The 13,425-nt window shown below is 44.4% G+C and overlaps 1 protein-coding gene across 1 annotated transcript in view; it reads left to right on the top strand.

Moving 5' to 3' along the window:
• The first annotated feature begins 572 nt into the window (after positions 1–572).
• DGCR8 (DGCR8 microprocessor complex subunit) overlaps positions 573–13,425 on the top strand; it is a 57,051-nt gene continuing 44,198 nt past the window's right edge. Inside the window, exons 1-4 of the mRNA XM_040416306.1 lie at positions 573–665; positions 4,435–5,428; positions 5,733–5,892; positions 7,814–7,956. Of these exons, the coding sequence (XP_040272240.1) occupies positions 4,700–5,428; positions 5,733–5,892; positions 7,814–7,956 (1,032 nt within the window). The 5' untranslated portion in view covers positions 573–665; positions 4,435–4,699. The remainder of the gene's footprint in view (positions 666–4,434; positions 5,429–5,732; positions 5,893–7,813; positions 7,957–13,425) is intronic.

Raw genomic sequence — 13,425 nt, 5'->3', positions numbered from 1 at the left:
GGGCGGCGCTTCAAAACGGCAGTTGGGGGCGGCTGGCTGGGCGCAAGTGGAGATGAAACGCCGCCCCAGGTTATAAAACTTCAGTTTCCTGTATTTATAAGGTGGACAGGGGGTATACTGATATGCTTTTAATACACTTTAGAAGACATGTACTGTCATATATATACCTAAATATGCTTACTGGGCCTGCCAGTGTCCCTTTAAGGTGAAATATGGCCGTGTACTTAAGAGGTTAAACATTTTTTTTAATTAAAATCACATAACAATAAAACGCCACAGAAAAAATACACTTGAGAAAGGGTGCTAAGGCTAAGGCCATTCCTCATGTCGCCCCATGGCTTTGCACCCCGATCACCCTCACCAGTGGCAGAGGTGAGCCGTGCATCCCACTGCCCTGCTCGCATCACTAGCTCTCCCTTGTCTGCTCTCCGATTGGCTGTCCGCATCCAGACGTCCAGCCTTAGACGCCACAGGATTGGGTGAGCCCTCCTAGACACAAATGACGTTTCCGGCCGCTATTGGCTGATGGGCTGCGCTGGCCGCCATTCCGGCTGTCTGATTGGAGAACGAATCGATGCGGTTGTCTGGAGCCGGCTGGTCTATGCAAGATGGCGACGTGTTTCTTTCAGGGATGGTGATAGAAAACCGAAAGCCTCGTTCGTGAGGTAAGTAGTGTGGCCGGAGGAGGGTGTTAGCGGCTGTAGCAGCTGGCTGAAGAATTGGGTAGGGGTTTAGTGGCAGGAGGCTGAGGTTCCGCAGCGCTGACGGCCTCCCCTTCACCTGTTCTATTGAGGGGACCTCCTGTGTGTAGTTGTGGTGCTGGTGACTACCATTTCTGCCCTATTGTGTGGTAGTGACTGCTGGGGGGCTGAGGCCGAGCTCCTGTCACCCCAGGGCACATGGGACTCCATTACAACGTGCTGCCTCTGATTGCTAGCTTCTGTATGAGCTCTGAGGTGTCACCATGTACAGGGCCAGCACAGCACCTGCTTCAGGGGTTTTTCCTCCCCAAAAAATCAAGACTAATGGAAATTACGATTTTTGCTTCAGTTTTTGTAGATTGATTATATTGCACATTGATGGTATCAGGTTTTTTCACTTAGCATTACAGTTAAGGCTACTTTCACACTTGCGTTTGGTGCGGATCCGTCATGGATCTGCACAGACGGATCCGTTCAGATAATACAACCGTCTGCATCCGTTCAGAACGGATCCGTTTGTATTATCTGTAACATAGCCAAGACGGATCTGTCTTGAACACCATTGAAAGTCAATGGAGGACGGATCTGTTTTCTATTGTGTCAGTGAAAACGGATCCGTCCCCACTGACTTACATTGTGTGCCAGGACGGATCCGTTTGGCTCAGTTTCATCAGACGGACACCAAAACGCTGCAAGCGGCCTCCAGAGCGGAATGGAGACTGAACGGAGCCAAACTGATGCATTCTGAGCGGATCCTTTTCCATTCAGAATGCTGCATTAGGGCAAAACTCATCCGTTTTGGACCGCTTGTGAGAGCCCTGAACGGATCTCACAAACGGAAACCAAAACGCTAGTGTGAAAGTAGACTAAGTTAAAACCTGTAAGGCTGTGTTTACATACGTGTTTGAGATTTCATAGGGGCCTCTGTTGCAGATTCCGTTAAAAGTACCAATCAGAATAGTGCAGTAGTGCGGCTTCTGTGCTATTCAGTACTGGAAAATGCTCGGCTTTCTGATAGAAACCCAAGAGACCCCCATTATAGTTATTGGGGTCTATTCGTTTCTGTTTGTTCCTGTAAAATGACAGAAATGGCGGCTCCGTCGGTTTTGTGGATCCTCTATAATGAGGCTGAACAGTGGAAATAAAAAGCGTTAATGGGAACATTGCCTAAGGTAAGCTGACGTTATCTGTCACCCTTCTCATTCACCCCTTACTGGCTGCTTATTTTCTGCCCATTGTTACAGCGGGTGATGGGTCACATGGCATTGAGATCAGTGGGATTAATTGTGGTGTCAGGGGAAGAATGAATAGTACAGAGCCTATGCTGTATTTTCCAGACAGAAACATGTCTGTCTATCTAGATCAGGGACGCCCAACCGGCGGCCCTCCAGCTATTGTAAAACTACAACTCCCACCATGCCCTGCTGTAGGCTGTCCAGGCATGCTGGGCGCTGTAGTTTTGCAACAGCTCGAGGGCCACAGGTTTTTGCATCCCTGATCTAGATAGATTGAGAGATAAATATAGACAAATGAGTCTGTACCAGGGGCAGCCAGAAGTGAATTTAGGTGAGAAAAAGAAACGGTATCATTCAGCTATTGGCATAACGGGGTCTAGAATCCATCTTGATCATTTGAGGAATAAAACTGCTACTTTGCTGTGTTGATTTAACTACTTAGGATTTACTCCTGACTAATGGCCATGCACAATAGATCAGAGTCAGCTGACCACTCTGCTTTCCGCATAGTCAGGTGATCTAATGAGTGCCCCTTTTAAGGCCCCTTTCATACGAGCAAGTTTTCCGTGCAGGTGCGATGCATGAAGTGAACACATCGCACCCGCACTGAATGCTGACCCTTTATTTCTATGGGTCATTGCTTGTGCGTTGTGTGAGAATAGCAGCATGTTCTTTATTCTGCGTTTTTCACGCAGCCCTGTCCCCATAGAAGTGAATGGGGCTTCAGTGAAAAACGCATTGCATCCGGATTTAATCCGGGCGCAATACGTTTTTCACTGAAGGTTACTAGGAGATGTTTTTTTTTTTTCACAAGCGTGAAAAATCCATCAAAACTGATTGCACCCGCGCGGAAAAAGCTGAAACACTGAACGCTATTGCAGACAAAACTTACTTGCTTGTGAAATGGTGCGCGTTTCACTGAACGGGTCCAGAGCCAATCCGTATTGTTCGTGTCAAAGAGGCCTAACAGCTAGGGATCAGCGAACTTGTTCACATACAGAGATAGCTTTCAGCCTTTAAACTAAAGTCAGTAAGAAGATGGGTTGAAAAGACATTCTCACTCCATTTAAAGGGGTGGTCTGGAATAAACTGGACCACACATGGGATCCTCCTGCCAATAAGAACAAAGCATTCCTTACCTGACAGATCCCACTCTGGTTCTTCCAGCTGCAACAGTGATGTGACATGACCACTGCAGCCATTCACTAACCTCAGTGGTGTACCGAAGAGGCCAGTGACTGGCTGCAGCAGACGTGTTGTCAATGTGATGTAGTAACTACATCAGATCGTAGTAAATATGTGTTGGATTTACCCTTTTTGATTCTTGTTATTGTATCATTTGGACTAGGGATCGACCGATTATCGGTTTTACCGATATTTTCGGCCGATATTCAGGATTTTGACAGTTATCGGTATCGGCATCTATTTTGCCGATATACCCATAACGTATTGGGAACACAGAACGCGCTGCTCTCAGCGCTCTCTGTGTTCCCTCAGCAGCACAGGGGAGAAGGAAGCAGTGCCTCCCTCCCCCTGTGCTGCTGCTGCCGCCAATTAGAGGAGAGAGGACAAAAGAAGGGGAGGGGCTGTGGCCACCGCTCCACCAATGAAGATAAGTCTCTCAATCATTCATATACAGGAGGCGGGAGCTGGCTGCAGAATCACATAGCCGGCTCCCGATCTCTATGAGCGGTAGCTGCGATCTGCGGTAGTTAACCCCTTAGGTGCCGCGGATCGCAGCTACCGCTCATAGAGGTCGGGAGCCGGCTATATGATTCTGCAGCCAGCTCCCGCCTCCTGTATATGAATTAATGAGAGATTTCTCTTCATTGGTGGCGCCCCCCCAAGCCCCCCAGTATTAATCATTGGTAGCGTAGTGCGCCCCCCACCCCCATCCCAGTATTAAAAACGTTGGTGGCGCAGTACGCCCCCCACCCCAGTATTAATCATTGGTGGCAGTGGCCACAGGATCCCTGCTCCTCCGATCGGAGCCCCAGCAGTGTAATCCTGGGGCTCCGATCGGTTACCATGGCAGCCAGGACGCTACTGAAGCCCTGGCTGCCATGTTCAGCTCCATGCTGCTGTGTGCACAAAGCACAGGGCAGCAGGGAGAGTGTGAGCTCCTATTCACCCTGATAGAGATCTATCAGGGTGAATAGGACAAGGGTTCTAGTCCCTAAGGAAGCTAAAAGTTAGTAAAAAAACCACACAAAAATATTAAGTATAAATGAAAAAGAAAGATTTACAAAAAAATAAAAATACACGTTAACAATAAACATATTCATTTTCAGCAGATTTGTGTAGGAAATTTTTATTTTTTTTCAAAAATTAAAATTCCCAGAATATCGGTATAAATTATCGGCTATCAGCCTGAAAGTTCACAAATTATCGGTATCGGCCCTAAAAAATCAATAACGGTCGATCCCTAATTTGGACTTACTTTTTGTTTGTTTGACTTTTCTGATTTTGTGTTTTTCCCCTTTCTTTCTGTCTTCCAGGTAAAACAAAGCTTCAAGGCCAACAATGTCTGCTCAGTGATCACGCTTCTTAAGCTGAATACATTGTGATTTCCAGTAATAGAGACAGTATTTCTGAAGGCTGTCTACATTAATGAAAAGAACAATGTAGTCAGCTTAACTGAATCTTCTGTGTGGCTGCGATATGCTCTATCCACTGTATGGGACATTCTCCAATAAGGGCTAAGAATAGAAATTTACTATTTTGTGTAGATTTTTTTTTAGTTGTACTGATTTAGTATTGAATATGGAGCCGTGTGAGTATGTAGCCCCTCTCCCTGATGAACCTGGAAGCAAAGAAATGGAGTTCACACCTGCTTGTCCCCCACCACTGCCGCCAAATGAAGAGCCTCCACCACCTCCCCTGCAAACGTCCAGTGACGCAGAGGTAATGGACGTTGGCTCTGGTGGTGATGGACAGTCACAAACCCCAGCTGGGGACCAGCAGCTAAACTACGGAGCACAGCTACTCACAAAAGGGTCGTCTTCTTACAAGAGTCATCCGACAGTGGTAGAGCAAATACAGAGTGACCAAAGCCCCAGAACAGCTCGCCACGCACCAGCAGTTAAGAAGTTTACTCCTGATCTTAAATTGCTTAAAGATGTTAAAATTAGTGTAAGTTTTACAGAGAGTTGTAGGAGCAAAGATAGAAAGGTTCTGTACACTGGAGCAGAGGCAGATGGTGAGACAGCCATAGATAGCAATAACACTGTCAATGGAGAGTTGCATGTTTGTCCTTTTGCTGGTAGTAGCAATGATAAAATTGTCAATAATCATGAAATTGCAAATAAAAGAAATGAGGAGGCGGAAGCTGATCAGGAAAAGAAAGTGGAATACGCTGTTCTCGATGATTTGGAGGATTTCACTGAGAACGTGATGGATGTAGATGAGGACGGAGCTGAGTTTGCAGAGTTTATTACGGAATCCATGCTTCAGAGTGATAAGATTGATGAATCCCTGATCTACAACTATGAGGTAAGTTTGCAAGTGCTAACGCTACACCCATGACCTACTAATGGCCAGCATTTCATTTTTATTATTTTTTAGTCTTTCTAATGAACGCTGCTTTGCCACATGCTTTCTAACCATGCCTTGGTGGGATATGTTTACTGTGTATTGCTGACTGCATATGGGTGTTGTGTTGTCAGTGTTTTGTAGACATGTCTTTCCATCCTCTCTAGCTGCAGATTGGAGGTACATGTCTGTGCTCAGTGTAAAGGGGATTTTTGCCTTTCCCACCTTTTGGAAGATGGGACGTACCTGATAGTTTGTTTTGCAGGATGATTTTGATAACGATGTGGATGCACTTCTGGAGGAGGGCCTACATACTCCAAAGAAGAGGAGACTGGAAGAAAAGTTTGATGAAGAAAGTGACCACCATTCAGATGGCGAGACCAGTGTTCAACCAATGATAACCAAAATTAAAACTGTTTTGAAAAGTAAGGAAAGCTTGTTGCTTGTGTATTGTGCACCAGTGCTGGAGACATGATAGGACATTTTATGTGTACTTATAGAGGTTCTACTCTTTCAACAACTGGTGCCCAAGAGGCAGCAGTAAAAATGGGTGCAATTTTAAGGTACACATCCTAATTCTACTTCACTGCAATGGTTCTTAAAGGGAGTGACCCAGGAATTGTATAAGAGCACTCCCTGGGCATATTATTCCATAAGTGCTCCTTTGTGCATATTAAGGGCTTGTTCACATCTGCTTTGACTTTTTCTGTTATGTCTGAGGAACAGAAAATAGTGTCTGTTTAATCCCCATTTGGCGGTTTTGAGCATCAGTTATGTCTAGTTACTTTCTGCTCTGTTAGTTTTCTAGATTGAATGCAACATCTTCCATGTCTATCATCCGTTGAACCCCCGCCCCCAGAAAAAAAGAATCCAAAAATAGCACGTAGCGAAAACACTGAACATAACTGATGCTCAGATCTCCTATTTAAACAAATCAAGGTAAAAATAGCTAATAACTTTTTTTCCTATTTTTATGTTCCTCTGATGGAGCAGAATAAGAGCATATTCAACAGCGATGTGAACCTACCCTAAGGCTGGGTTTACAAGTGGCTGAAAAATCCGCTGAGGGTTTTGCTGCATCTTCGTACCAAAAAAACCTCAACGAAACTGCGTGTATTGCATGCGTTTTTTTTTGTCGTTGGATAGACAGCATATTTTACCTTCTCCATTGCCATGGGTGAAATCCGTTATTTAATTTGAAATGCTCTGGATTTCAAATCAGCAATGCCACACCTCTTCCACTGCTCAAAAATCTGCCGGTATTATACGTGAGTGGAACAAGCCCAATGCTTATTCTATGATACTGGCACTTAAAGCACTTCCTCTATTAGATATCAAGAGCTTAGCTGCTTTAGCTACACCATCTCCTTTTCAGGCCTCACAGTTGGTGTGGAGAGGCAGAATGAGGATGTGTGTATGTTACTAAATTTTATTTGATCCCAGTCCCTGCCTCTGTAGCACCAGTTTGTTAATGGTAGTCTTTTAAGAGGAGAATCAATGTACTGGTAGGTGATTTCATTTAACCTTAAATGGGTTGTCTGGGATTTTAAGAAAGCACGGGAAATGGCATAAAAGAGTTAGGCCTCATGCACACGACCGTTGTTTTATTCCGTGTCTGTTGTTCCTTTTTTCGTGATTTTCTGCGGACCCATTGACTTTCAATGGGTCAGTTGAAAACTCGTCTAATGCACCATTTGTCGTCCGTGATCCGTGGTTCCAGTCCGTCAAAAAAATATAACCTGTCCGAAAACGGTTTGCGGACCCATTCAAGTAAATGGGACCGCTTAAAAACACGGAGGCACATAAGATTGTCGTCCGCGTCTGTTATTTGCATGGCAAACCTGTCTTAGATTTTTATTTTTTACTTTCCTTTGTCTGGTGATCCTCCAAAAATAAAGGAAGACACACGGAAACAGAAACGGATCATGGAACAACGGAACCCTATTTTACGGAACACAACAACGGTCGTGTGCATGAGGCCTTATTCAACAGTTAAATCCCCCACAACTCCATTTGTCCCCACAGTTCTGCAGTGATGATTTCACATACACCACTCTAGTGATCACTGCCGCGAATCACTGGACCCAGTACTCCTGTACCGTACATGCAAGCATCACCGGCTGCAGTGGTCAGTTGAATGATGTACATGACGTCATTGCTGCAGGATTGGTGGGGTCCACTAGAGCAGCAAGGGATTCAACAGGTAAGTAATTATTTTCTTTATTTTATACAGTTTCCTACTCCTTAGTCAACGTTCTTGAAACCCCAACACCTTTTAAGATGATGTAATTATGTGTTGTGCAGAAACAGTAAAAATTGTGTTTTGTTTTCATTTCCAATATAAAGGTCGTGGCCGTCCTCCTACTGAGCCCTTACCCGATGGATGGATCATGACATTCCATAACTCTGGCATTCCTGTCTATTTACATAGAGAAACAAGAGTAGTCACATGGTCCAGACCTTACTTTTTGGGAACCGGAAGCATAAGGGTAGGTATACAAAAAGATAGGTGCTTATCTACATTTCTTGGTTTAGATGGCATCATAATTTGGTTGATTTTTATTAATTTTTTTACCCCTTAGTATTGTTGGGATTTGTTTATTCAGCCTTTTTCCTTTTGCTGCCAAGTTATAGGGCTTAAACAGATTTCCATAAATCAATAGTACAGGTGAATATAAGAAAATTTGTAATATATCTTATTAGATAAAATTCCTCTTTTTACTTATCGGGCCCCTTTTCTGAGTGAGTAAGGCAAACAGAATCTCGTTCTTTTTCTATGTGCTTTGTAAGAGAGACTTCAAGTGCTAATATCCATCCACTAAAGAGACAACAGTCTGAAATGGAGTTTGCCGAAGGGTAAACTGGTAAAAAAAAATGCAGAATACAATTATAATAATGAGCACATATAATGCTTCTCCTCTTCTACACACAACAGCTTAGGGTACTTTCACACTCGTGTTTTTTCTTCTCTGGCACGGAGTTCCGTCCTAGGGGCTCAATACCGGAAAAGAAGTGATCAGTTTTATCCCCATGCATTCTGAATGGAGAGAAATCCGTTCAGGATGTCGTCAGTTCAGTCACTGAACGGCGTTTTGGATGGAGGAAATACCGCAGCATGCTGCGATATTATCTCCATACAAAATTCCGGATCAGTTGCCGGAATGCCGTATGCGGCATTAATTTACATTGAAATGTATTAGTGCCGGATCCGGCATTAAAAATACTGCAATGTCGGATCCGTCAAAATGTAAAAAAAAAATATAGAAACTGATCTGTTTGTCTGTATGAAGTATGAGAGACTGATCCGTTCTTGCAATGAATTTGTGAGACTAGGGCTGCAGCTAACGATTAGTTGTCAATAATTTCATAGATTAATTGGGAAAAAACACCAAAATGACAAAAAAAGGGGTTTATATGATTTTACTTGAAAAATTTTGTTCAAAGGCAATATTAAAACAAATTTAGGAGTTACATAATTATAAAAATATTGCATTACAATATAAAAAAGACAACATGTCCACATGGTCAGGGCTGAGGCTAGCTCTCTTACACGCTATGTTGCCTGTAGCAGAGAAGATGGTGTGGCTGGTGTGGATCTCCCCCCCCATAATAGTGTCTCCCGAGTCCCAATACACCGGCCACGCTGCTCACAGCAATATCTAAAGAGTATTCCTTAACCGTTACCCTGCAGTAACTTTTACTTCAACTTTAAATCAGTGCTATGAATTGATCTTTAATACCTTACAAAATCAAATGAAGCTCCGGTAAGAGGCAGAGAGGGCGGCGGCGTAACATCATTCACTCACGTGACGCGCCTGCTACGCCCACTTTATGAATGATGCAGGCAGAGCAGGTGCGTTACGTGAGTAAGTGACGTTACGCCGCCACCCGCTCTGCCTGTTACTGGAGCTTCATTGTAAGGTAAAATAAAGATGCGCTGTTTTAAAGTAAACCGCCCACATAGCAACGAATCGGCGATTATTCGATAACTGGATTCGTCGACAACGAATCCCGTTATCGAATATTATCGCTAGTCGATAAATCGTTGCAGCCCTATGTGAGACAGATCTGGATCCGTCTGCAAATACTGTCCGTTTGCATGCAGATTGCCTGATCCGGCAGGCAGTTCCGGCGACGCAACTGCTTGTCGGATAACTCTGTCGCAAGTGTGAAAGTAGCCATATTCTGAAAAGTCACCTGAAAGCGTAGGTATGCCTTAATGGGATCCTGTCACAAGTAAATAAGGAAAATAGTTATAGCTACAGTTAATTTTTAGCAATAGTAAAATGTCCAAATTTCACAAGATGAATACCTTAGGGGGACAGCATAAAAAAAGTCTCTAAGTATGGTGGCAGTACAGCGCCATCGAACCAGCAATATAAAAATAGATTGCCAAAACAAGCTAGTCCTTTAACCTCTTCAGGGCCCTGAGTTTTTCCATTTTTGCGTTTTCGTTTTTCACTTCCCGCCTTGCCATAGTCCTAACCTTTTTATTTTTCCATTCACATAGCCTTATGAGGGTTTATTTTTTTGCGGGAGAAGTTGGACTTTCTAATAGCACCATTTTCGGTTGCATGCCATGTAGTAGGAATTGGAAAAAAAAAATCCAAATGGGGTAGAATTGGGAAAAACGCAATTCTGATAAAGGATTTTATTTTACACTGTAGACTGTGGTAAAATTGACCTGTTATCTTCATTGTCCAGGTCAGTGCGGTTACAACGATACCACACTTGTACAATTCTTCTTGCGTTTTAATACTGAAAAAGAAATAATTAAAACCTTTGAGGAAAATTTTTTTTTATTTTTATAACCATATGCTGACCCATTTAACTTTTTTTGTAGTTATATGTACAGGGCTGTGTGAGGGCTCATTTTTTTTTGCGGGACGATCTGTTCTTTTCAGTGAAACCAATTTGAAGTGTGTGCAAACTTTTGATCAGTTTTTATAAGAAAAATTATTGGGTAGTTGAAGTGACAAAAAATTGCAAATTGGCCTCCCCCCCCCCCCCATTATGCCATTTGCTGTATGCCATTAATATTGTTATATTTTAATTGTATGGGCATTTTCGCACAAGGCGATGCCCATGATGGTTTGTTTGTTTATTTATATATATATTTTTTTTTTTAAGTCCCCTTTGGTGACAATAACTGGCAATCATTAGAATGCCCATTGTGTACATTGATGGCTATATAGCCATCATTGAACACTTCATTTGGAATATAACAATACCAATGCTGGCATGTATTGGTATATTCCTGAAATAGTCACCGAAGCCAGCTTGACGATTCGGTCTATTTCAGCGATCTTTCTCAGCCAGGGAACGCTGTTAACGGAGCAGAAGCGTGTGACTTCCGCTTCCGGGCTGATCAGATGCCGTGGTCACATTTGACCACGGCATCTAAAGGGTAAAATGTATGCGATCAGCCTCATGGCTGATCGCATACATGTGCCGCGGGTCTCTGCAGCAGTCCGGGGGCACACGTGAACTAGCGGCAGGACGGATCCGACAGGCTGTTCAACCCCCGTAACAGCCTGCCGCTAATGTGAAAGTACCCTCAGAATACACTTTTTTTTTTTCATAATCTTCAATTTTTTTCTTAAATATTTTTTTACAAATATTATATCTGCCATATAATGGCACAAAAGAAGGTCTAAGGTGTCCAGTAAAAAATATCAAATACTTGTAGGTTGCCTCATAAATGATTTACCAAAAAAATGAATAAAACTAATTTACATATGTATGAAGATCCAAAAAACTTTATTGTAAGTATATATAAACATAAACAATACATACATATATAATAGGCAGCACAAGGCGGGACACACAGATGAGTAGCAGGACCCAAGGAGAGGCCGGGAGATCAGTGCACGAAATAACAGGGAAAAAAGAATGCTAGCTGAAAAAGCATATCTCAAAACCTCATAGCAGCAACGCCCCAAACAAAGTGCAAAGGAGGCAATTGTGGAGATTGAGGTTGGAATGAAAAAGGACAAAGTATAAACATACCCTGACTGGTGCAAAGATCTCTCGGCCGACTCCTGACCCAACGCCGTTTCGCCAGTAGATCTGGCTTCTTCCGGGGATACGGAAACACATAAAAACATCTCCCCTATATAGTGCCCACACAGGTGTGTAGAGGAAAATTAAAATTGCAGGACCTGAATGACATCAGCACCAATGGAATTGAAGCCCCAGTACCTAAGGGCCAATCAATAGAACCAAAAGCACCTAATGGGGGCAGGACTAAGATGACAGAGTGAGCATGTGAGCAAGCACATGACCGCAGTGTCAGAGGTGCATCATACGACACACTCTGACCATCCCAGGAAAACCAATCAGTAGCCCATGTAGTCATACGGAGGAGGAGCCGAGGGCAGTGCAGTAGGTGCGGCCAAACATCTGAATAACAGCAGCATCAACAGAACATGAGGCCTCAAACTCCAAGGGGCGGAGGACTAGTTATGCGCCGATCACATGACAGCACGCGACCGCAATGTCACGAGCGTCGCTGAGGCAATGCCCCCACTGCAGCACCACAAGCAGTGGTGGACGCCCCACCCCAGCAACGCAGGCAAGCCTTAGTGACGGAGCGGTCACGCGATGCGCCACATGACCGCGGCGGCACATTTGAGGCTGCTCCCGCGCTCAGAGCGGATCCGTCTAGTGGATGCAGACATAGGGATCCGCTCAAAGACAGATTCGTCTGCACCATGGTTCAGAGGAGTTCCAAGTGTGCAAATTAACCAGACGGACCCGTCCAGACCCCACATCGAAAAGCCAGCGGGAGACGGACCCGCTCGAAATCGTGCCACATTGTGTCAACTTCAAACAGATCCGCGCCCACCGACCCACACTGCAGGCCCGGACGGATCCGTCTGGCTCCGCGCAACCAGGCGGACACCCGAACGCTGGAAATTGCGCCCGGGCGTCCGCCTGCCGAGTGGAATGGAGGCCAGGCGGAGCCAAACCGCTGCACTCCGAGCGGATCCGTAGCTAGCATTCTTTTTTCCCTGTTATTTTGTGCACTGATCTCCCGGCCTCTCCTTGGGTCCTGCTACTCATCTGTGTGTCCCGCCTTGTGCTGCCTGTTTTATTATATATGTATGTATTGTTTATATGTTTATATATACTTACAATAAAGTTTTTTAGATCTTCATACATATGTAAATTAGTTTTATTCATTTTTTTGGTGATTATCATGACTCCTTGGGGGTCCGATGTCTTTGATATTATTCTGTCCGGTTAATATTGGCTGACTCATAAATGATTTGCAGTTTGATAAGCTCATTGCTAAAACTGAAAAACTGGTCTGGTAAGAGGGTGGGGTCAAAACTCCAGTAATATGAGAGCTAGAAAGATATACTAATACATAATGTTCATATTGATCCATATGGGTGTGAGATCTCATGTACATCGCTGTTAGGCTACTTTCACACTAGCGTTCGGGTGTCCGCTCGTGCGCACCGTTTGAAGGGGGTCACGAGCGGCCCCGAACGCATCCGTCTGGCCCCAATGCATTCTCAGTGGAGGCGGATCCACTGAGAATGCATCCGCCTGCCAGCGTTCAGCCTCCGCTCCGCTCAGTGAGCGGACACCCGAACGCTGCTTGCAGCGTTCGGGTGTCCGCCTGGCCGTGCGGAGGCGAGCGGATCCGTCCAGACTTACAATGTAAGTCAATGGGGACGGATCCGCTTGAAGATGACACCATATGGCTCAATCTTCAAGCGGATCCGTTCCCCATTGACTTACAATGTAAAGTCTGAACGGATCCGCTCAGACAACTTTCACACTTAGAAAATTTTCTACGTTTTAATGCAGACGCATCCGTTCTGAACGGATGCGAACGTCTGCATTATCGGAGCGGATCCGTCTGATGAAACATCAGACGGATCCGCTCCGAACGCTAGTGTGAAAGTAGCCTTAGCATGACTTCATCTAGTTCACTTTATATAGCC

This window comes from Bufo bufo, chromosome 2 (assembly GCF_905171765.1).
Source record: "Bufo bufo chromosome 2, aBufBuf1.1, whole genome shotgun sequence".
NCBI classification, from domain to species: domain Eukaryota; kingdom Metazoa; phylum Chordata; class Amphibia; order Anura; family Bufonidae; genus Bufo; species Bufo bufo.
Note: the sequence above shows the minus strand (reverse complement) of the source record. Positions and strands in the feature narration are given on the sequence as shown.